At 40.4% G+C, this 25,977-nt stretch overlaps 1 protein-coding gene across 3 annotated transcripts in view; it reads right to left on the bottom strand.

The window, feature by feature from the left end:
* Window positions 1-25,977, bottom strand: part of LOC126210265 (uncharacterized) — a 153,194-nt gene that overhangs the window by 89,495 nt on the left and 37,722 nt on the right. For 2 of the 3 annotated variants that reach the window (XM_049939458.1, XM_049939460.1), the window contains 2 exons: window positions 19,630-19,814; window positions 12,289-12,466 (listed from right to left, as the gene is read on the bottom strand). In XM_049939458.1, the coding sequence (XP_049795415.1) occupies window positions 12,289-12,466; window positions 19,630-19,814 (363 nt within the window). The remainder of the gene's footprint in view (window positions 1-12,288; window positions 12,467-19,629; window positions 19,815-25,977) is intronic. The other variant, XM_049939459.1, reaches the window with a different exon arrangement.

Here is a 25,977-nt window from a genome sequence, read left to right as displayed (position 1 = left end):
CCTTCGGCTCTACCTGATGCTCGGGATCTTGGCATCTCTCATTACTCACAATGCAGCCCTCTCACAATCATCTCGGTGCCAGCACAAGAACGGACGCCACCAGGAGATGTGCCCATGCAGGAACCGGATGACCATCATCTGTGGGAGCAACTCTACTCGCCTCCTCCTCCTACGGACGCCGACACATCGCCCATATATCCTGTTATAACAACTGGACTTGCCGCAGTGAGCAGATTGGTGCACGGGGCCCCAGCAGATTCGACCCCTACGTCTCCTGTCATCTCGACCCGTTATCATCAGGGACACTTCCGTCCGTACGGGAAGCCGCCTCCTCGAGACTTTACGGCCAGTCAAACAACACCTATGGACGTTAGCCATCTACAGGCCACTTCCATCAAGACCAGTGTAAACAATTCAAAGGGGGGGGGGGGAAAGTGTTGAAGTGTTGTGACTCGCCGATCTTTCAAAGTGCCGCTGCACAGTTACGCGCATCCTATACATGCGGCGCTGTCTGCCAGCCATGCAGCAGCCGCGCCACCTAAGCGGCCACCAGCCAGCGGCCGCTAGACTTTGACTCAGTGCTGATTTGATTGTTACTGTGTACACATGTCTACTTGCTCTGTGACTTACATGTGTTGTGTTGTTTTTGAAATATGTGTGCTCAACTTGACGTTATAACACCTTCAACGAAATATAAATGGCCTCTTCGCCTCAATGATACAGGATCCATTTCACCATGGTATGAATTATTACAATCATTTTTTCAGGTTCCTGACATGAGAACTATCTTCACAACATTTCCACTTCCCAACTTTTCATCAGAACATGTGTTATGATACCAATAGAAGTTGTCCTGCAAGTCTGAAATGTTGATAAAAATCATGTGCGGGCACACGTTACACAATCATAGGTTTCTTCTTCTGACATTTTTCAAGACCTCTTCCCATTCCTTAGGCAAGACTATGTACTAACAATCATTCTGTACATATTTCTCAATGACATCAATATTTCAATCAGAAGGCAATGTCGTACGCTATACTTGGAGAGGTGTGTGTGTGTGTGTGTGTGTGTGTGTGTGTGTGTGTGTGTGTGTGTGAGACAGAGAGAGAGAGAGAGAGAGAGAGAGAGAGAGAGAGAGAGAGAGAGAGAGAGCCATCTGATGTTCTGTTCCACCTCCAAGTTGTACTGGACGTTCAAATCTTCTGACTGGGGTTAAGTTTTCCTGTGAACTATATTGTACTATCACTCAGCCATGTCAGTGGTCCATCCAAAGTCTGCACTGGCTAGGGGCACCTACCCGATTATTTTATGGCCACTGGTACTCAAATTGTAGTTCATGAAAGACTGTCCTCAGATACTTTATTTGCTGTCTAAGTACCACCATCTGTGCACCCTGTGTTGGTTGTGCTGGGTTATTTGCTCTATGAGCATTTCCAAAGTTATTTCTCAAGGGGTTTGGCTGTTGCCTTCATTGCATCTTTAGGAGTTTGAGTGCCAGATTCAATGCAGAACTAAACTGATAACCCACATCACAATTGATAAGATTCTGTGTTGCCTTTATTTCAACTGATTTGTTAATAATGCTGTCCCAGTATCTGGGTCTCTGTACCAGAATATTGATACCATTATAATTCATTGAATGATTTAGTTCCAAACAATGTTCCATGATAGCTGACTTGGAAGCCTGTTTGAGTCTGGTGTGCTGCTTGTGTCCTTACACCTGATGTCAATAGTCCTGGTGGTCTGACTGATATACAACCCGGTGGGTAGAAAAACTCAATCTTATATTTGATAATTCTACTGGTTTTGCAGATAATAGTCTGGCATATGGGAAGCAAACAACCTTCTTTGCTTTTTCTTTTATTTCTACTCACCGCTCTGGTGGAGAAGCACGGTGTCGTGCCTTCTGAATATCTCTGGAAAAATATCTGTTTCTGTAGAAAACAGACTGCAGATGTTTTACATCCGTCATCAATGTGTCTGGATCTGATAAGAGTTCGTACCCAATGAGCCAGATTTTCAAGTACTCTGTTCTTTTGCACCACATGCTGGCAGCTACTGGCTTGCAGGTACAGATCTGTGGGATTCGGTTTTCGGTAAATAATATGGCCATAAGAGCCATCTGCCTTCCTCTGGACAAAAACATCTACGAGCAGTTGTCCCTCCTTCTCCATTTCCACTGTGAATTTTATGTTACGGTGGTGTGAGTTTGGATGTTAAATGAAAACAATGTGCTTTTCCTGCTGTGGGGCTAAATAACAAATGTGTCATCCACATTTCAGTCAATCTGGGGCCAATGTAAGTGCTTCATCTTCAAATCTCTCCATAAAGAGGTTTGCCACCACTGGTAAGAGCTGGCTGTCCACTGCCAACTCTTCTGTTTGCTTGTATAATTGACCCCCATACAGGAAGTACATTGAACTAGAAAGGGCCCGAACAAGTCCAGGAGAGCCCTGCCAGTAGCGATTCACTCAGTGGTAACAAAGTAAACAAGGAAACCGTGTTGAAGCTCACCATAATGTCAGAATCACTCAGTGGTACCAAAGTAAACAACAAAACCATGTTGAAGCTCACCATAATGTCAGAATCGGTAATGTGTAGTTGCTTCAGACGGTGCAGGAAACCTTCAAAGTTGCGAATGTGTTGTGAACATTTGCCCACATATGACGAGAGCATCTTCTTCATTGCTAACTATCGGATACAGTTGAACTTCTTCGTTGGCACCTTGGGCAGTCCACAAAGCCCTGATCTTTCTGTCCACCTTGTTGATGGAGTTGCTTTCCTTTGGTCTGTATGATGGGTCATTCAGAAGTTGTTGAACTTTGTTGTCTTGGTCTCAGTTCTGTAGAATGATGGTACGGTTCCCCTTATCTACAGGTAACACCACAATGCCATCCCCTTCTCGGAGCTGTCAGAGAGCCAGCTTCTTATCACCTGCTTTGTCAGATCTAGGCAGCTTGGTCTCAGTGAGCGCCCTACGTGTCTCCTGTCGGACTTCTTCGGCTTTACTTGGAGATGGTTTGAAAGCCACCTGCTTGATCGTACTGATGAAGCCACGACAGGGTCATTTCCAGGGGTCACCACAAAGTTGGGGCCCTCACTAAGTATCTTCAAATGTGGTCTCGTTGAGTGGCTTTTCACTAAAGGTGACAATTGTACAAATATTCTTTTTTCTGCTTTGCCCTGTTGTCGAGACGATCAAACTCAGCTAGGTGACAGGTTGTCAGTTTCTTCTCCATCCATTCTGCTAGAGATCACCAAGTGCCACCCACTCAGTCCCAGCCTCGGCTGGTTAAGGTGGTGGCAATAGGAAGGAAGGTGTAAGGACAGTAATTCCCTGGACGTGACATCTAAACAGTGGCACCTGTCATATATTCTCTCCCTCTCCAATGCTCAGCTCACCCTGTGTTCAATCCTGTTGGCTGTTCTGGCAGTTATGTGATGCCTAATCCTTGTGAATACAGGAATATGTCCTCTTCTTGGCATCTCAGCAGGAAACTAAAGAAGTCAGCACCGTCCCTTTTCTTTGCAACAGATTATACAGCCTTCTGATATTCAGATACATATCTTCCCCTTAGAGCCTTCTATGTTGTTGGTTCATGCTTTCCTGGCAAGGTGTTACAATCTTGGAAAATTGGGTTTTCTACTGGGAATCCCCATCGTACTTGTGCTGCCTGAGGCTGAATCCAGTGCAGAACAGGTGCAATATTTATGTTTATGTGGGGCTACGTGCTCTATCATTGGTCTGTGCTGTGACAGGCACTCCGTCGAAGGTTCGTGCCGTCAGTAGCAGCAACCATAGCATTCTCCAGCAGAAGCTGTTCAGACTACTGTGCACATACTTTCTGGCAGTTGTCAGTTAATAATTTTGTCACCTGAAGTTCTGTTCCACCTCCAAGTTGTACTGAGCATTTAATCTCCTGATTACCATCATTTAAACTTTCTGTGGACTATGCCATTGTATTACCATAGCCGGCTGCATCAGGTGCTTCATCTGAGACCCACACCCGCTAGGGGTGCTGCCTGATTATTTTATGCCCATTAGTGTTCAAATAGCTGTTTGTTCTTGAAATGACTGTCCTCAGGTAGGTCATTTGCTATCTGAAGTACCACCATATGTGTGCCTTGTGTTGGTTGTGCTGGGTTATTTGCTCTGTAAGCATTTCTAACGTTGCTTCCCCCAGAGTTTGGATGTTGCCTCCATTGCGTCTCTAGGAGATCAAGAGCCAGATTCCAGGCAGAACTAAGCTGATATCCTGAGTCGCAGTTGATAAGATTCCGTGTGACTTTTATTTTGATGGCTTCTTTAATAACGCTATTCCAGTATCTTGGTGCCTGCGTCAGAATCTTGGCATCATTGTAATTCATTGAATGATTTAGTTCTGAACAATGTTCCACCGTAGCTGACTTGGAAGCCCAATCGAGTCTGCTGTGATGTTGGTGCTCCTTGTACCTGATGCCAATGGTCGTGGTGCTTTGATCTATATGACATACCACTCTGACATGGTATGTGCTAAAATATCCAGTTGCTACAGGCCCAGATCATCCTTTACACTCCATAACAGAGCCTTAATCTTGTTTGGTGGGCAGAAAATTCTGAAGAAGAATTCTGCTGGGTAGGTAGGGCTTGTTGCAAATCAAACACAATGACATAAATACTATCATCTTTCTCTGACTCCTCTGTAGCAAGCGTAATAGTGTCATGTCCTGCTTTCACTTTGTGCTGGTGTAACTCAAGTTGATCATATAAGAATTTGAATAAGTTTTCATCTTTCTCCTTTTTTGCCTTTTCTATTTTTATATAAAGGCAATCACACGTGCTGCAAATGTGTGATTTAAGATTTGTAAATGATATGTTGTGCTCTCCTACAAAAATCTGTTGATATTTATCGCTGGATAAAGGATTTCTGTCCTTGCGTACATTCTTCTTTATCTTTATCATAACAACTTTCTATTGTGTACTCCATACTCCTAAATCTTGGACTGTCAACTCTCTTGTAATGACTGGTATATGTTGGCACCCATTCAGCATCTGCACTTTAATTCTATCTTGTATGATGCTGATGTTTCCCCCCTCCCATTTACTGAGGGAGTTTTACAGCCTCCTCCTCCTCTTTTTCTTTCTTTCTTTCTTTCTTTCTTTTCTTTTTTTTTTTTTTTTTTGAGCTAAGTATTCTATATGACCTCTACTTTTTTTGGAGTCCGTGAATATTCAAAATGGTAGTCTTACAAATTACAATGCATCTTTCGCCACATGACACAAATAGTACATCATGGTTGTACTCCGTCTTGATGGATACTGTTTTTGTTTTTCTCTTCATTTTGGTTACTTGTATGCAACCATGAATGTAGGCATTCTGCAATTCATAGTTTCCCATACTCCAAAACTTCTGAAAACTATACATTCTCTCTTCCTCATTGAATAACTGAAAACACCTTCTCCTGCAATTACAGTTAGGACCAAGTTCACATATCTTACTCTCATTTCTAAATGTAAGCTAAACCTCTGTTATGAGCATCCTAATGTTTCTGTTGTTGTTTCATACTCCTCTTCCCTTTTCTACCCCGACTCTGTACTGCTTTCTCAGGAACAGCAAAATCCTGTAGGCCTAATGTAATTATTTAATAAGCAAGAAAAAGTTGTGCTTCGAGAAACCTGCATTAAAGCACATTTAGAATTAAAATTATCATTACAATTTTTTTTTAACAAAGCTTATCTAAAAATATATTTGAAACTTCTTCCTTAGATAGAGTATAGTAACTAACAGTGAGAATTACAACTTTAAAACTTAAGACACAAACAAACATATGCGTCAGGAATATTAAAGCACATAACTTTCAATTTTAGTTCTCTGCACTGATCCTTAGTATCTATGACATGTTAACTACAGCACATATGTTGTCTGGATGCGAAAGCAAATTTGAGGTTAGTGACACATCTTACCTCATTACCTTGTTGACACCACTGTTGTAACTTTCATTTTCTGTGTCTTGATAATCTGGGCCTTTATCAGTCATCAAACTCATACGCACGGTTTAAAAGCTGTTCTAACATTGCAGTTTTACATTCATCTTCCCTCCAAACTCAAACCTCCTCCTGGTTGCCACTTTGTTGGAAATTCCATGTTATTTCTATGAACCCTATCTGGTACGGATCCCACACTGCTGAGCAGTATTCAAGCACTGGGCGAACAAGGGTACTGTAACCTACTTCCTTTGTTTTCGGATTGCATTTCCTTAGGATTCTTCCAATGAATCTCAGTCTGGTATCTGCTTTACCGACGATCAACTTTATATGATCATTCCATTTTAAATCACTCCTAATGCGTACTCCCAGATAATTTAGGCTGCGTTCACACTGCCGGCCGGGCCGGGCCGGGCTGACGCGTACTGTCTCGGCTCGTGCCTAGCCAGCTCAGGCCGACGTGTAGGGCATTCACACTGCGCGCCGCGCCGAGCCGGGTCGGCGGAATGGGGGAAAATCCACTTCTCCGATTTTCATGTTCTAAAAATTCTTAGAGGTATATAAGACTGCGCCACATCGTTTTATGAACTCATTTTTTCCTTAAAAGCGTTACTTACGTCGTGAAAAAAGAAAAAGTCTACTTTTCGTTTCGCGTGATTTCTTAGTTTCGTAACGCTTCCCAGCCGATTTTGAAGAAATTATGCGGCTAAAAAATCTGATTTTTGTACACGTGCTAGTGTAACATCTTAGCTTCGTATTGAATCATTTATCTTTTCGTATTTCTTAACAGTCATTGTTAAATGATGCTATTTGTCAACGTTGTGCACTTGATTTACAGATCTTGTAGTGAAAAAGTTATGTAGCGGGTAGCTTACTGTTAGATCCGTTTTAGACCATACATTGTTGCGTATGAAATGTAGCTAAAAGTACCAAAAAGTTTTTGAAATGATAATGACACTGATATCTGTCTCTGGTCACAAGTAATGCGAGATATTCAGTGGCGTCAGTGCCGCGTCCGCAAGCCACGGAGTTCGAGCGGTTACAGCTTGGTTTAATGTAGTCATATAATGCAGGACAGAAAAAAACTAATTACTAGTGATCAGTGGTGTAAAACTAATCACAAAAACAAACTGGAGATTTGTGATACGTTTACTGCAGAAACTGAAGCGCAATTCTGTAGTCTCGTTGTCTACTTTGACAGAAAAAAAAATAATGGAGAGTTAATGAAACTACTGTAGATCGACACAGACGTGCGTTTCATTGTTCTTCATTATTTTTTTCCTTCCTTGGCGGGCTGCGCTGCACCGTCAAGGTAATCCCTACTCTTTGGCTAAATGGCTGCTAGTTGCCGAAGGCCAAATAAATAAATTAAAAAAAATCCCCACCCTTCGACAGCTGACAAGCAAGTCACTAGAAAACGCAGCTGCAGTCAACAGTTGCTCGCCTTTGGCTAGTGTGTGCTGTCGTGTAGAACAATGTCTTCACTCTTTTATTGGTATTGTTTTGACTCTGCAGTTACTCGTCGAGTTTTGAAGTACAGAAGAACTAGGAGGTTATGGATTCATCCCATAAATAGCGACAGACATTTAGGAGAGTTTTTTTTCTTTACATGAAGAACTTAAAAACTGTCCTGAAAAATTTTATTCATATTACAGAATGAATCATAATACATTTCTGTATGTGCTGCAGAACATTCAAGACAAAATTTCGAAACAGAACACAAATTTTCGCAGAAGTATAACAGCAGAAGAAAAATTGTGTATAACGATAAGGTAAGATTCGTTAGTACACACTTTTTGGTTTGCAGTAGAACTTTGTGCAGCATTCACTACCTCCAATTAATTGTAGTCATGCTTTTGTATTTTAAATTTCACAAACGCTTACCTCTGAGGGGAAGAGAGTTTATGGGACTCCTGAGAATCATCAGTAAGTAATTAGCTTCGTCATTTTGGGTAATGTCTTGCTGTGCCTTCAACGAAGAATCGCAGATACACTCCTTCAGAATTTTCCAACTTTTTCTTCGTTTTTCTTCATGATGCAGCGCTTGGCAGTGGTGATGGTTCATCATGTGGAGCCACTGATGACCTCACAGAATTCTTTTCATTACCTTGTAAGATAGACAGACTGATATGCCCTTTGACTCAGTGGTTCTATTTCCACTGGTAAGGAACTGTGCATAGCTCTTGGAACTTAGGAAAATCATATGACAGAACAAAGCCCGAGTGGAATTGCATTTTAATATACTATTCCCTGGATCACATGACCTTATTTTGCCAAGTTATACAAGTTATTCTCTGTAACTGTCTCTCAGGTCTTTGCATTTCGATTTCATTATTTTAATTGAAAGAATATAGAAGGATGCAAGAAAATGTCTCTTTAATTATTTATTGTTGTATAACTATGAAATGACATTGACTAAGTAAATATCTACTGTGCAAACAAAACTGTAAAAACTTCGCCCAACACCACACTTGAGTAACACATTTTACGATTTTTTTTCTCAGGTATCTGTCCACTGGCATCTCCTTTCATGCACTAGCATCGTCATTCCGATTAGGAGTGTCCACCGTATCAGTGTTGGTGAAAGACGTTTGTATGGCCATATGGGAGTCACTTGCCCCCATTCATTTACCAACGCCAACTGTTTCTCGATTTAAAGAAATTGCCAGTGAAATGCATACGAGATGGGGATTTCCAAACTGTGTTGGATGTATAGACGGGAAGCACATACGTGTCCAATGTCCTAAACTTTCTGGCAGCATGTTTTACAATTACAAACAGTATTATTCGATTGTACTCCAAGCAGTTGCTGATGCAAATTACAAATTTATAGCTGTGGATGTTGGTGCCTACGGTAAACAGTCTGATGCAGGCGTGTTTAAAGAAAGTATGTTATATAAGAAACTTACAAATGGGGAGCTGTTATTACCGCCACCAACAAGACTTGAAGGAATGTGTCAGGAACTACCGTACGTCATTTTGGGAGATGAAGCTTACCCCTTATTAGAGAATTCGATGAGACCTTTTCCTCGCAGAAATTTGGACAACGAGAAGATTCTATACAATGATATGCATTCCAGAGCAAGAAAAGTTGTTGAATGTGCATTTGGTATAATGACCAATAAATGGAGACTACTGAGGAAGGAAATTGAAACATCCGTTGACGTAGCTGATCACATAGTCAAGTGCATTTGTCTACTTCATAATATTGTCATTGACAGAGAAGGATGCAATGTTGAAGCTGAAAAGTTTTGTAACAATGCTGATATGCAGACAGCTGGTGCCACATTCAACAGAAATTCCACATTACGTTCGAAAACTGTCAGGAACACTTTTGTTGAATATTTCGTTAAAAATGCAACTTAAAATAATTGAAAAACCTCTCAAATAAATTTTGGAATTGAAATTACTTTGCTATTTACTGTATTTTTTTGTATCTCATTTCACTGTAAATAAAACAAATAAAATTATAAAGGAAAATAATTTATATTTGTGCGTACTATCTGAAACACACTCCTTGGTTACTTCGTTCCATAATCTGGAAACTGCATCATTACTGTCATACTAGCCGAAATTCTGATACCAAATTGATGGACACAAGTTAATGTCATGTATATGTTATTCTGCATCCATTAAAGTAAGAAAACATCGCAAAAAGATGTCACAGACAACAGCTTATATAGTAACGTGCCACAACATGACTTTACAATGCATTGTCATCTGGTAGGGACACATTTCCGTCCCTCAGTGACACTCATATCTGCCTCCGTTTACAAGTAAATGCGAACTATTCAGTGGCGGCAATGCCGCGAACGCTGGCAAGCTATTGTTGTAAATGCATGTAGATTAAATATATGAAATAAAAGTAATTTCGCATGTATCATTATAATAAACGTAATTTTTCCTCACTTATTGTGAAATGTGAGGTAACATCTTAAAATAAAAGACGTGTGCAGTCACACTTGTGATGAAAGCAGAAGGGAGACGTGTGATGCGTATACTGCAGAAGCAGTAGTGCTGCTCCACAGGCTCGCGCCTGCGGTCGGCTCGCGCCGGCAATATTAAACATTCGGAATGTCGTCGGCTCGGCTCCGGGAGGCTCACGCCGTGTCGGCGCGGCCCGGCCGCCAGTCTGAACACCGCAATTCAAAACCATGTGTCTGATAGCAAAGCGGGCGGCGGCCCGGCCAGGCTCGGCTCGGCCCGGCCGGCAGTGTGAACGCAGCCTTATGGAATTAACTGCTTCCAGTTACTGACCTGCTATATCGTAGCTAAATGATATGGGATCTTTCTTTCTATGTATTCGCAGCACATTACACTTGTCTACATTGAGATTCAATTGCCATTCCCTGCACCATGCGTCAATTCGCTGCAGGTCCTCCTGCATTATGAATCCTAGAGAGAGAGAGAGAGAGAGAGAGAGAGAGAGAGAGAGATGGAAATTACTTCTACTTCTAGCATTGCGGTTGTGAATTGCCAAGCTCGCCCTAGATTCACTGTTGTTATATGCCACAAATATCATTGGGAACCATATGTATTGGCATGGATGCATGAGAATAACTGGCTCTCTGGAGAGTCTTCTGCAAGATGTTGGGTTATTTACTTTAAACAATATTCATTTGGCACACTTCTGTAGAAAACACTTTTTTTTTCACATTAGCTTCAATATCAAACAACATTAAACCATAGGACAGAACTGAGTGAAAGTCTTGTCTGCAGATGAGCACACTGAGAGAGTTTTCTGAAACTAATGCTGGCAGAACTGACATTTTTGGTTAATTATTTCACAAGGTGAGTCCACCACAGTATCTACCTGGGTAACCAGGAAATTCACAGAGGAAGTCTCAGGCAGTGTGAGCCCATCAATCTCTACTTCTGGTACTTGTATTTATTTGGAATTGTACAATATGAAACTTGCGAAAATAAAGATAAATATGAGGGGCATTTCATAAATAATGCACATTTTTTTTTTTTAAAATCGTATGTTTATATTTCTTTCAATATCTCTTTACAGTACTTCAATATAGTCTCTCTGCTTCTCTATGACTGAATCCCAATGTCTTTAAAGCTCCTATTACTCCATCCAGTACATCAATTCCGTTCATCTGCCAGGTAATGGCAGCTCTCCCAGACAAAGATAACGATGTCCACGCATTGATTTTTTTTTCCAACTTCGGGAACAAGTTGAAGTCTGGTGGACTCATCTCCAGCCTGTAGGGAGGATGTGGTAACATTCCCCATCCATATTTGGGCCATTTTCTGGGCTACAATATTGCCAATATGCATGCTAGCATTGTCATGGAGAATGAGTGGGCCCATCCTCTAGCAACCGAAGTCAGGTTTTGTTATGACAATACACTGGTGTGACACTTGTTCCACGTGGACTATCTGTCATGATGATTCATTGGTCATGATAAGCAAAAATCATCACTTGCTTGAGCGCGTTCAAATTTTTTTGGAGGTGGAGAATCTGAAGCTCTCCACTTGTTGGACTGTGATTTCAACACTGGTTCAAAGTCTGTAATCCATGTTTCACCAATGGCGGCAATTCAACACGAGAATCCTTGACCTTCATGGTCAAAGCGTTGTTTGAGCAAGGATGTGATGTCCAGACATTTTTGCTTCTCTTTAGCACTCAAACAGTGTGGAACCCAAATTGCATAAATTTTTTTCTTCTTCAAATCATTTGTCAGAATACAGAATACTGATGTGGGGGAATTCCCGTGGCTTCAGAGTGGTTCCTCACAAGTCGCACTGCGATCTTTTTCAAGAGCATCTGCCACAAATCACACACTTTGTTCATCTGCTGATGTTTTTGTCCTGCCGGGTCTTAGAGTACCATCTATGCTCATACAACCACCACAAAAATCATTAATCCACCGTGAAACTGTACTATTGTCCACTGTAAACTCACTAGAAAACTCACTCAGTGATCTGTGGATTTCTGTCAGGTTTTTGTCGCATAAAGTTTCAAGCTTGATGTATGACCTCTGGTCTACAACAGTCACAGTTCCCGAGCTGTGCACAGTCGCGAGCCGGCTAAGGTGTGGATGTGTTCTAGCTCTTTATCAATACCGACTTTTGAAGTTCTGAGCTGTGCAGCGTCAACTAGTGGGGTATTGAGTAATGACAGGAACTTGATTATTGGCTCGTTGTCAGCCGCCTGATGAGAACTGAGTGTCTACAGTTCGCTGAAAAACATTTATGGGCCTCCTTTCCACCCGCAACATATTTTTCACAACTTATGTGTCACTTTGCCAGTTATTTCACCCCAAGAGAGAGAGAGAGAGAGAGAGAGAGAGAGAGAGAGAGAGAGAGCATACCTTCTCAGAGCTGACATGTATCTGGTAGCTGTCCGCAGAGCTGAAAAGCTCCGGGTTGACGAGACACTCGACACGGTGGCCAGTCCAGCTACCACAGCTCGGCTGCACGTCACCGATCCGTGCGTCGTAGCCCATTGCCAGGAAGCACGGCCGGCTCACTTCCCATACATCCAGTATCCTGTTGAGCAGACACTCTCATTTAACTTCTCGGAATATGGGTATAGCTTAAGGAGAGGGGACATTACCCAAACTATAATTACTTCAATAAAAAGTCTTTACAGTCATAATTTTTAAGGCACAGATTAGAATGTTTACATGTGCAAAGATAAAAGAGCCATATTTTAATGAAAAATATTCTGAAAGACCCAGAATTAGTATTTTGCCACAAATATTTTTTATTATTACTTATTTTAATATAAAATCATAACTCAAATTAGAGCTGAGCAAAATTTTAGTCTATGATCCTAGCCAAGCTACAAGGTCACATAACTACAATCAGTAATGCATGTTTAAAATTCTGTGATCTACAATATTTCAAATTATGACAGTCAAAATTAATATTTTTTTCTATAATGCAATGCTATAAATAAGAATTTAACTAAACAAGACAAGGAAAAGATAGATTGCTACTTACTGTACAGATGACACATTAAGTTGCAGATAGGGACAGCAAAAAGATACACATTAGCTTTCGGCCAAAGCCTTCGTCAGAAAAGGAAAACAACTCACATTCATTTGCATAAGCATGCACACCTCATGTACACATGACCCCCATCCCTGGCAGCTCGTTTCGGAACACATTTGGTCCACACAGCTGGTGATGGCACAGACATGTGCTTGCTTATGTGAATGAATGTGACCGAGTTTCCTTTTCTGACAAAGGCTTTGGCTGAAAGCTAATGAGTAAGTGTCTTTCTGCTGTGCCTGTCTGAAATTTAACATGTCATCTGTACGGTAAGTAGCAATCTATCTTCTCCTTTTACTGTTGATACTCCAATCTGGAGTTTCCATTGTTAGATATTTTCTTTTTGATCAAAATATAGAGTTACGCAATTTGAACAGCCCCTGAATATTTCACAGAATCAGCTCTTCTACCTTTCAAAAAAAAGATTCTCCGAGTGGTTACTCAAACTTGGGGGGGGGGGGGGGGGGGGGGGGATCAATGAAAATTCCACGTATTTCCAGGTAATTATTACAAATTTCCATGCACATGTATTCACTTCCTTCTCATATATCATATATAAAGAAATTAATACGTAATAGATCTCACCTAAACAGGGGTGGAACTTTTTAGCATAAAATTCTAGTGTTACGTGTACCTATCATTTATGGAAAAACAATGCTATTATAGGATGTTTGCAGTGAAATGTTTAAAAATAGCTGGTAAAAGGTCACTCAAAACAAAACAAAAACTATTAAACCAATAGAAATATCTTTAAAATTAAGCAGACTTCTAAAACATAATACCATTTTCTGTCAAAAAAAAGAAAACGAATGCTTCAAATGCTATTTGCAATTAAAAGTAATGTGTACAAACATAAAACATATATTTTTAAATGTTATGCAGATCCCAACAATTTCTTGAAGCACTTAAGTTCTGACTCAAAACACGTAAAATACACTGAATAGCCAAATAAACTGATACATCTGCCTAATATTATGTAGGGCCCCTGCGAGCACGCAGAAGTGCTGAACATGTGGCATGGACTTGATTAATGTCTGAACTAGTGGTGGATGAAACTGACAAACAGTCTTGCAGGGCTGTCCATAAATACATACCAGTATGAGGGGGTTGAGATCACTTCTGAACACCATGTTGCAAGGCATCCCGGGTATACTCAACAATGTCCACATCTGGGGAATTTGGTAGGCAGCAGAAGTGTTCAAACTCAGAAGAGTGTTCCTGGAGCCACTCTGTGGCATTTCTGGATGTGTGGGATGTCACATTGTTCTGCTGGAATTCCCCACGTCCGTCAGAATGCACAATGGGCATGAAAGTACGCAGGTGATCAGGTACGATGTTTACATACTTGTCACCTGTCAGAGTCGTATCTAATAGTATCGGGGGTCCCATACTACTCCAACTGCACACGCCCCACACCATTACAAAGCAACTAGCTTAAACTGTCTCATGTTGATATGCAGGATACACTGAGTGATGACGTTGTCTCCATACCCGTACACGTCCATCTACTCGATACAAATTGGAACAAGACTTGTCTAGATCAACAGTCCAATGACGGTGTTGACAGGCCCAGGCAAGGCGTAAGGCTTGGTGTTGTGCAGTCATCATGCTGACACTTGTTGGTGGCCTAGCATTGAAATCTGCAGAATTTGTGGAAGGGTTGCACTTCTGTCATGTTGAACGAATCTCTTCAGTCATTGTTGGACATGTTCTCGCAGGATATTTTTCCGGCCACACCGAAGCCAGAGATTTGATATTCATGGTACATTCATGAAATGGTTGAATGGCATAATCCCCACTTCATCATTACCTCAGAAATGCTGTGTCCCATCACTTGTGCGCTAACTGTAACACCACGTTAAAACTCACTTAAATCTTGATAACCTCCCATTGAAGCAGCAGTAACAGATCTAACAACTGCACCAGGCAATTTTTGTCTTATATAGGCATTGCTGACCACAGCGCCGTATTCTGCCTATTTACAGCTCTCTGTATTTGAACATGCATGCCTACACCAGTTTCTTTGCGCTTTGGTGCATCTACATACAAAAATTACTCCATTATATTATGGCAGGGAGCTACAGCCACCAGTTTCAAATTATTTTGGAATAAAAATAGTCTTGGTTGCAAAATTATTTAATTTGAATGACTCATTTCACTCTTTTGGGGCACCATCAGATTGTGTAAAAGTAGCTAGATATAAAACCCATATAAAATGGAAAATGAATACAACAGTACCTGGATATGTAATCCATCCATCATAAAAACATATAAAATGCAAGGTGAACCTTGAATACACCAACTGACTCCATCACAGTAGTACAAAATAGCACCATGCTTAGTAAATAAATGCAGTATGAGCCACAAGCAGTACATTGTCCCTTTGGTGTGCACACAAATACTACTGTCAACTCTTTCACTTCTGTGTCTTCATTCTATCTTACTACAATGCTCTCTTCATCTGCATGTTGTTGTTCTGCAAGCTGATTATGATGATATAAATACCTTGCATGTGCATTCTCGTGCTTCACTTTTTATCAAAAGTCACAATTTCAGACATTCTACAAAGGGCCACTTTCGAGGGAAATTTGGGCAGTTTCAAATTTGACTATGCATTTTTCATCCGCCTAAACTTGAGGAACATATTCCTCCTAAATTTACAATTACTATGAACAAATTCCCTCATTGAGTCAGCACCTGAGGAACATGTACTTAAAAAAGTATCGACAATGTACAATGAGTGAGCCGCAAAATTTTATTCTCAATCTTGTAATCTAAGGAAGTACTCTTATTGATAAGAGGGTCATGAAGGCATCTGCTGTACGTCACGCTTACTAGGTTGTCAGGTAGGCGAAAACGGTCTTGCATTTAAAAAATCTGCCACAGTTCCAGTTACATTATTGTGACAATGTTCAATCTTTACTTCTCAAATTATGTTTCTGCTAATATACAGATGAAACAGAATAACGGGAATGTCTTAAATGAGTAGTGGCAGCCATGGGCAGGTAGCAGCACTGCGGATTCGTGACAGGTAGCGAGTAAACAGTCCGCCATTTCAGTAATCATGGATCAGTGAAACGGACAAGAGCATGCATTAGCTATAAAATGTTTTATAAAAACAGTGATAGTTTGGTAGCAGCACAGAGGGAGTTTCGACGCTTTTATAATTTAGAACGTCATGATGCCGTTATGTTGAAACATGAGATAAAATGTTGGATTAATAACTTTGAAGAGATTGGATCTGCCCTGAAGAAGAAACCAACAAGATGACCAAGAAGTGTGCATTCTCCAGCGAACATTGATGTTGTACGAGAGTTTGTCTTACCAAATCCACAGCGTTCAATACGTAAGCAAGCAGCAGTGGTTGGAATGTCCCAGGAGAGTGTTCGCAGAATTCTTCATCTTGATTTAAAATTTGATCGATACAAACTACAGGTGGTGCAACAACTGAAGGGCAACAATTACTGGTTATGATTAGCATTCTGTCAACTAATGATACCAAAACTAGACAAAGACAATGAATTTTTAAACAAGTTGTGGATGTCAGATGAGGCACATTTTCATCTCACAGATTATGTGAATATATCTAAAAACAAAGATGATGTGACTTACCGAACGAAAGCGCTGGCAGGTCGATAGACACACAAACAAACACAAACACACACACAAAATTCAAGCTTTCGCAACAAACTGTTGCCTCATCAGGAAAGAGGGAAGGAGAGGGAAAGACGAAAGGATGTGGGTTTTAAGGGAGAGGGTAAGGAGTCATTCCAATCCCGGGAGCGGAAAGACTTACCTTAGGGGGGAAAAAGGACGGGTATACACTCGTGTGTGTGTGTGCGAGTGTATACCCGTCCTTTTTCCCCCCTAAGGTAAGTCTTTCCGCTCCCGGGATTGGAATGACTCCTTACCCTCTCCCTTAAAACCCACATCCTTTCGTCTTTCCCTCTCCTTCCCTCTTTCCTGATGAGGCAACAGTTTGTTGCGAAAGCTTGAATTTTGTGTGTGTGTTTGTGTTTGTTTGTGTGTCTATCGACCTGCCAGCGCTTTCGTTCGGTAAGTCACATCATCTTTGTTTTTAGATATATTTTTCCCACGTGGAATGTTTCCCTCTATTATATTGATATCAGATTATGTGAATACATAGAACTACCGTTACTGGGAAAACACAAATCCTAATTACATTCATGAGCGCCATTTACATGTTAGTAAAGTGACAGTATGGTGTGGTGTTTCATCAGATGGGATTATCGGACCGTATTTTTTCACAAATGAACAGGGAAACACAATAACTGTCACTGCCAATTGTTACATGGAGATGTTATGAACTTTCATTACAACTGCACTGACCGACTTTCCAAACGTTCAAGAACCCTGGTTTCAACAGGACGGAGCGACATCCAATACTGCACGGTAATCATTGCATTTTTTGGCAACTGTGTGATCTCACGATTCGGTAACATTCCCTGGCCTCCTGGATCACTAGATTTATCCGCTTGTGATTTTTTATTGTCGGGCTACCTCCAGAGCAAAGTCTACACAACTCAACCAAGAACCCTGGGTAAGTTAAAACAGAGAATTCGGGATGCAATTCACAGTATCCCAGCTGAGATGTTGCAATGGTCAATTAGGAATCTCAACAGCAGATTTGTATACGTACAGGACGCCATCTAAAGGACATGATTTTAAAAAAAAATGATAAATATCATCAATGTTTCGTAAATGGCAAAGTTATAAGGTTTCAATTACTATGAATGCAATTTCTTTCCTTCATCACTCCTAGTTTTATTGGATTGTGGAAACGTTCCCATTTTTCTGTGTCACCCTGTACCTATTATTGCTCAAAATTAACAGTTACTGTGTACTGCAAGATCAGAATCTCGTTAACAACAAAAGTGGTTTTGTACAGTGAGAGCTGGAGCTGGAGACCCAGAATGAAACATTTTGATGACACATAGGAGGTTTGCTCGCAATTTATTTTTTGATATGCAGAGCTTCACAATTCTCTGTTTTATTACTGTGGTCATGATATCACCTTTTCTTTTTTTGTACTGATACTATTTTTTTCAATTTTATTTTATATTTGTACTACAGGTGATCCCAAACAGTTCATTAAAACAGATTTCCAGTATTGGGTACAAGTAACACTAAGGATTAAACACATTAGAAAATACAACTCTGACATCCTCAAGGACGTTCAGTTATCAGTTCTGAGAAAGGAATAGGGACAGTATTGTGCGAAATCACCAAAACAAAGATTGTGGGAGCAGGAATAACAGAGGTAAAACTCTTAAAATGCAGCTAATGGTGAGCATAATAAATTTTCTAAATCAGCATCAGGAGAAAGATAAGAACAAAGGAAGGGAATAACAAACATTTTTGATTCCTGTTGAGTAACTGAACTCGCATGGCAACAACTCTTATAAGAATAATTCATTAAAAATTATTCCACTCCACTGTTGCAGGAATTGCTTCACAACAAAAACAGTCTTTGTTGTGAAATTATTTAATATCAATGACACATTTCACCCTTTTGTTGCATCATCAGATTGTGTAGAAGTAGCTGACTATGTAACCCATCTGTCATACAGCCATATAAAATGGAAAATAATATCCACTTACTGTTGCATCCATTCCATTTTATATGACTTTATGACAGATGGGTTACATATCCAGCTACTTTTACATAATCTGATGATGCCCCAGAAGGATAAAACACGTCACTGATGTTATATATAATTTTGTACGTAAGACTATTTTTATTCTGAAACAAGGAAAAGTTCTGTCTGCTGTAATATGGGTGGAGTGAGCTCTTGTTGTGGGAGCCTCTGTACACCAGTATGTGTGCAACAGACAAACCTCACTGTGACCATCTCCACTAGTGTGCAGCCAAACCATTTTGCCCCTTTCAAACCTTCCCTTTTGGCTACCTTTAAGAACTAGGAGATGTGACCCCTGTTACGATATCACACCAGTTCGAATCCAGAATTGCGAATGGAAAGCAATTGCGATATGCAGTACATTTAACACTGGGACTGACGAGGGAGCATGGTTATTTTCACACAGTTGATGCTTACCGGAGGTCGATAAACTCTGTTCCCTCACACTGGTCACTCGCTTACGTGCCTAAACTTACCTCCTTTCCCTTTCGTCTCTTATTTATGGGTTGTTGTTGTTGTTGTTGTTGTCGTCGTCTTCGGTCCTGAGACTGGTTTGATGCAGCTCTCCATGCTACTCTATCCTGTGCAAGCTTCTTCATCTCCCAGTACCTACTGCAACCTACATCCTTCTGAATCTGCTTAGTGTATTCATCTCTTGGTCTCCCTCTACGATTTTTACCCTCCATGCTGCCCTCCAATGCTAAATTTGTGATACCTTGATGCCTCAGAACATGTCCTACCAACCGGTCCCTTCTTGTCAAGTTGTGCCACAAACTCCTCTTCTCCCAAATTCTATTCAATACCTCCTCATTAGTTATGTGATCTACCCATCTAATATTCAGCATTCTTATGTAGCAATTTATGGGTAGAGGGCATTTAAAAAATGGGGGGAACGAGAGAGAGCGCGCGCGCGAGAGAGAGAGAGAGAGAGAGAGAGAGAGAGAGAGAGAGAGAGAGAGAGAGAGAGAGTCTTTCCGAACTGTGTCTGCAGCTCACCTATGCACTGATACAGGTCCCTGTATGACAGAGATGCCGAGGTCCTTGGAAGGCACGAAGGGTGGGCCATCCAGCTCGAGGGTGCTGGCCGGCTGTGGCCACAGCAGGTGCAGTGCCGGGTGCGTCACCAGTGGCCGGATCGGCACTGTCCCAACGTGCGTCCGCAACAGGCTCTCGATGGCCTGCTGGGGCACACCGTCAAACTTCAGGCTAGCAACACGAGTCTCCCATTCAATATTTAAAATATATAACGATGGAGCAAGAGAGAGGGGGAAGAAAAAAAAAAAGGGGAGTGATTCGGAATCCAAACACACCAAGAAAGAATGTCAGACAAGGAATTAAAAGTAAATGACCAACTGTTGTGGCAGTTTAGCAAAGGCAAACAGTTTGGGTGTGATGTTGAGTGTTCTGATTGGAGGAAACCAGCTCCTCTGCATGAAGTGTCAAATATCAAGTAATTTTAATCAGAGTGTAGGTGGGAAAGAATGCAATGTTATTGTCATTCCAGAATGAGATTTTCACTCTCCAGCGGAGTGTGCGCCGATATGATATCAGCGCACACTCCGCTGCAGAGTGAAAATCTCATTCTGGAAACATCCCCCAGGCTGTGGCTAAGCCATGTCTCTGCAATATCCTTTCTTTCAGGAGTGCTAGTTCTGCAAGGTTCGCAGGAGAACTTCTGTAAAGTTTGGAAGGTAGGAAGCGAGGTACTGGCAGAAGTAAAGGTGTGAGGACGGGGTGTGAGTCGTGCTTGGGTAGCTCAGTTGGTAGAGCACTTGCCCGCAAAAGGCAAAGGTCCCGAGTTCGAGTCTCGGTTCGGCACACAGTTTTAATCTGCCAGGAAGTTTCTTATTGTCATTATTTGTAACCTTATACTATGAACGTAGCCTTGCATTCATAGTGTAGTGTTAAAAATAATGACACTAATATTGCATTCTTTCTCGTCTACAGTCTGATTAACATTAGTCACCTGTCATCACATTGGCACCCTGTGGAATGAGCATACCACGTGCCTCAAACTGCCGAGTTGCCGCCAGCATATTGCCTTGGCTCAGCGTCAGTTCAGTCTGACTTGTGTGAAATGTAGATCAAGCGCACTGCATATTTGGATCACTAGGAACTTGTTGAGAGTCATGGACACTTGGTTACCAATATCCTGTATACTTTGCTATCGAGAAGTTTAAAGATGTTCTTTATTTGCACAAATGATTTCTATTCATTACAGACTAGTAGTCATAAGTTAACTTATGCCACTAGTTGCATTTTTTCGTAAGCCCATCTGCGATAATTGGTAGCCATCCTTATTACTACTGTTCTGAGTATTCAGTATGTTGTACGAGGTTCATTACTCTGAAAAGCACAAAGCTAATGTTGATAAATAAAGATACATTAACAAAAAAAATTCCCTGTAGTTTTGGTCACATCTCATATGTAATTAAAGGTGATGAGAGCCAATGACCACTTCACTCCAAATGCACATCAGGCTCAAACTCTTAACAGGTATATGATGCAACTGGGCCAATGTGAGGCGTACTATTGTGTACACATGGCATAGGCATCAGTACATCTGCGTAGTAAGCAGAAGAGCCAGATTCAAGTCCCGGTATGGCATAAGTTTTCAATCTGCCACACTGACGAACATCAATGCCCATTGGCAGCTAACATCATTAATTCCTTTGTGTCTTGACTTAACACAAGCACCGAAAAATAGTTGTTGCCACAAATGAAAGTTATTACTGCATTAATCTGAGATGCAATCATTTGCAAAGTAATATATAAAGAATAATAATCAGTTTTTCTCATAGTTAAGCATATTTCCACACAGACAGCATTATCATGAATTACGTAACACAGTACAGTGTTCTTAGTGTTTATTAATATTTGCGATCATTAAGGAACCTAACACCATAATATTCCAAATTAACATCTTTTGTGTTCATGGTAATTGTGCCTTTCACACATACACTAGCATATATGCATTTTGTTCAGTTGCCACTTTGTCTTTGCCACACGATATGTTTGCGATTTCAAAGTCATCACAGTCATTTACTAAATTAACTGTTACTCATTTTAGGAGTTGGCGACCTTTTTATTATGTAATGTAAATTCACTGAAACTAAATTCTGAGTTATGGTGAACTACACAGAGATTTTAATTTATTACCATTTTTTTATATTTCAATTGTTGTTGTACATAGTAACAAACACTCAAGTGATAGCAATCAGGTTGTGACTATTTATATTCTATTTGTAAGCATTGGTCTTCGGATATGATGCCTCATTTCCACTAACACCAAAACACTAGGTGCACATGTCACAATAAAACTTTATATATACCATATAGTATAGGTGTAACACGACATCTCAAACCATTCTATTCTCTTCTTTCTGGTTTTCCCATTGCCCATTGTCATCACTTCCATACAATGCTGTGTTACAGAAGCACATTCTCTATATTTCTTTCTCAAGTTAGGCCTAAGTTTGATACCAGTACACTTCTTATGGCCAGAAACACTGTCTTTATCTGTGCTGGTCTGCTTTTAATGTCCTCCTTTCTACCTCTTTCGTGTGTTATTTTGATTCAGTGATAGAATATTCATTACCTTTGTCTTTCTTCAGTTTACCCTCAAAGGCTTATTCTGAATGTGCTACACTGTCACTCCAATCAACAGGCCCTCCAATTCTTCCACACTTTCCCTCACAATAGCAATGCTGCCGTCAGCAGATTTTATTATAGACATCCTCTCATCCTGTATTTCAATCCTACTCTCAAACCTTTCATTTATTTCTGTAATCACGTATTCAACATATAGATTGAACAGTAGGGAGGAAAGACAGCATCCCTCTCTTAAATCCTTTTTAATCTGAGCACTTCATTCCTCGTCTTCCATTCTCATTTTCCCCCCTCTAGTGTCTTAAACATATTGTATATCAAGACTTTCCCTACAGCTTATTCCTGTTTTCCTGAGAACTTTTAACATGTTGCACCATCTCACTGCCAAGTTCTTTCGCCATGTCAACAAATCCTCTGAAAGTGTCACAATTTTTCTTAAGTCTTGCTTCTGTTGTCAACTGTGACATAATAACTACCCCTCTGGAGTCTTTAGTTTTCCTGAAACCAAACTGCTGGTCATCTAACAGATCCTCAATTTTCTTTTTCCTTTTTTTTAAAGATATTATTACTGTCATCAACTTTAACACGAGTTGTTAAGCTGATTGTGTGACAGGTCACACACTTATCTGCCCTCGCTATCTTCAGGATTGCATGGAAAATACTTTCCCCAAGTCTCCAGTCTCCTAGATTCTGCACACTGTTTTAACAATTGTTTAGTTACTACTTCTCCCCACAATTTTGGAAATTTCTAAGACATAACTGCAAGTCTCCTGAAGCTCTCTTAAACTCTGACTCTAATAGTGCATCCCTTACACTTTCTATCCCAACTCTCATTTTTTCCTCAATTACATCATCCTACAAGTCCTTCCCATCTTAGAGGCCTTTAAATGTACTTTTTCCTCCTATCCACTCTCTCCTCTGGATTTAAAAGTGGAATTTCCATTGTGTCCTAGCTTTTAATTTAACCAAAGGCTGTTTTAAGTTTTCTATATACTGCATCAGTCCTTCCAATAACCACTTCTCTTTCAATTTCTTCACTTTTTCCTGCAGCCATTTTGCCTTGGCTTTCCTGCACTTCCTACTTACTTAATTCCTAAGTGATTTATATACTGACAATAATAGAAAAGGATGGATTTCTACACCAACCCCCTTTTTTTTACGTTTGATGCTGAGGTGTTATTCCAGAATGTGGAGAGTTTCAGCAATTCTGTTCATGTGTAAGGGGGAATTTAAATAAGACTGGGGTGACAATGAGAATTTGGATCGAGGAAGGAGGCATGCCAGCGCAATCCGTGCAGTTGTGTGAACTGCTGTGCCCAAATGGCTTAGTGGCTAATGCATCTGCCCGGTAAACAGGAGACTCGAGCTCAAATCCTGGCCTTGGTACAAATTTTCCCTCACCACTTCATTCTACATACGTAAAATCAAATCTGTATGACAACAGTAAAGCTTCTAAAATTCTGTCATTTCATCAGATAGCTATTCACCATAAAGCTGACACACTGAGCTACAGACAGGCACAACAAAAGACTGTTACACATTTAGCTTTCCGCCAAAGTCTTCTTCAGAAAAAGAAAGAGTAACACACACCATTCATTCATACAAGCACGCACACATCACGCACACATGAGCACCACCATCTCCGGCAGCTCGGTATGGAACGCATTCTGATATGGGCTGCCAGAGATGGTGGTTGTGTGTGTGAGGTGTGCTTGCTCGTGTGAATGAATTAATGAATATATGTGCATGTGTTTCCTTTTCTAAAGAAGGCTTTGGCTGAAAGCTAAATGTGAACCAGTCTTTTTGTTGTGTGTCTACAACACGACTTGTCATCTTACCGGTAATTAGCAATAAATCCTTTCCCTTACATTGTTGATATTCCAACTTGGAGTTTCCATTGTTTGACTATTGTTTTTCCCTGAACATTTTTGTACTTTTTAACTAATTCAACTCTGGGTTCTTGTTTAAACACTGTATATTGTATTAACAAAACGGACCACTTTTTTAGACTTGTTTCACAAAATTTATTATTGCTGTACAACATAGATTTCAGGTTGTATACCTAATTTCTAGTACATAACTCATCCCAAAGGTGAAAACCAATCAAAGATAAACATGGCGACTTCACTATCTATCGCTTCTCGACTTAAATTGTAAAAGGTATCTCTGTACTTCCTTCTTCCATCGAACAGTTGAAGCATTTCTTCTGTCGTTACCTTCCTTGTACATATATGTTTCTATCCAACTACAATGACTTCCATTTTTACATATGTTGATTTCTGTTCAACATAATGTCTATTATGGTTTCACTATCTCAGTATCTACAGCCTTGGAGGAATCTCATCACTCATCAGCACTTCAGTATCCCAATTCTTTCCACACTGTTCTGCACCTGGGTACACTTTACACTCCATTATCTGGTTTCCAAAATTCAAATGGAGTATTATATAATCCAGGTTTCTCCACGTCTCTGGGCTTTACCCAACTATACCGCCTTCTCTTCCGATTTTTGAACAGTAAATCACTGCAATAGCTGAAATTTATTGCAGAACTCAATTAGTCTTTCTCCTTTCCACTATCAGGCCTATAGTCTTCTGTGACCTTTTCTTCTATTCTTTCCTCCAACATGGTATTCCAATCCCCCATTGTTATTTGATTATTATCTCCTTGTATGTACTTAATTACCCACTGAATATCCTCATATACTTTTTATACCTCTTCATCTTCTGCTTGCGATGTAGGCATAGATCTCAAATGTGTTGTTGCTGTTGATTCTGATGAGAACAACCATATCACTGAACTATTCACAGTAACTCTCTCTGCTCTACTTTCTTATTCGTAATGAATACCACTGTCATTATATCATTTTCTGCTGCTCTTTCTACCAATCTTCTTTTCATTTCACTTCACAATCATGTGGATCGAGCCTTTGCATTTCGCTTTTCAGATTTTCTAGCTTTAATATCACATTCAAACTTTTGAAGTCCCACACTCTGACTCTTACAGTGTTATCCTATCATCAGTTCTTCGATCTTTTTTGCACGTTTGCATTCCCATGGGCAGTCTCCTACCAGAGATTTGAATGAGAGACTCTCTGCAATGTTTTGAAGATGGAGAATTGTTACAATACTTTTCCAACTACAGGCTATATGTCAAATCAATCAATCAAATCAAAATTTAATTATCACATAACATGCCTCATACAATTAAAGATTGTGACATAGGTCACATGTCAATTCTAAAACTACATACAGACTAATAAGCTTAATCTAAAGTTATAATAAATATGTTCTTGCTTCTTCAGACAGGTATTATTTTGGGGGAGAAGGGGAGGGGGGGAGAAAGAAAGGTGTAATGAGGGGGGGAGGGGGGGAGAAAGAAAGGTGTAATGAGGGGGGGAGGGGGGGGGGGAGAAAGAAAGGTGTAATCTACGTCCCATGGATACACATTATGTGTCTTTCATGCAGTGGCTTCCACTGCCTCTCTGCATCTGCATGCCATTGATAATTACAAGTTATATAGATTAAATAACATCTTTTTCAGGTTAAATGAAAGTCTTATTAAGACCAAACACATTTCACTTTATTCTATAGCATCTTCAGTGATCACTGTAACAGTATGCTTTTTCTTTTTCTCTTTTTTTTCTCTTACTGTTTTCTTGCTAAGGTCACAACCAGTTCACAAGCTTTAACTTACTACTATGAACTGCGGCATACAAATGGTTCATGATCTCAG

The sequence above is a fragment of the Schistocerca nitens genome, chromosome 10, assembly GCF_023898315.1.
Source record: "Schistocerca nitens isolate TAMUIC-IGC-003100 chromosome 10, iqSchNite1.1, whole genome shotgun sequence".
NCBI lineage: Eukaryota > Metazoa > Arthropoda > Insecta > Orthoptera > Acrididae > Schistocerca > Schistocerca nitens.
The sequence above is the reverse complement of the archived record's forward strand: the minus strand, read 5'-3'. Positions and strand labels throughout refer to the sequence as shown.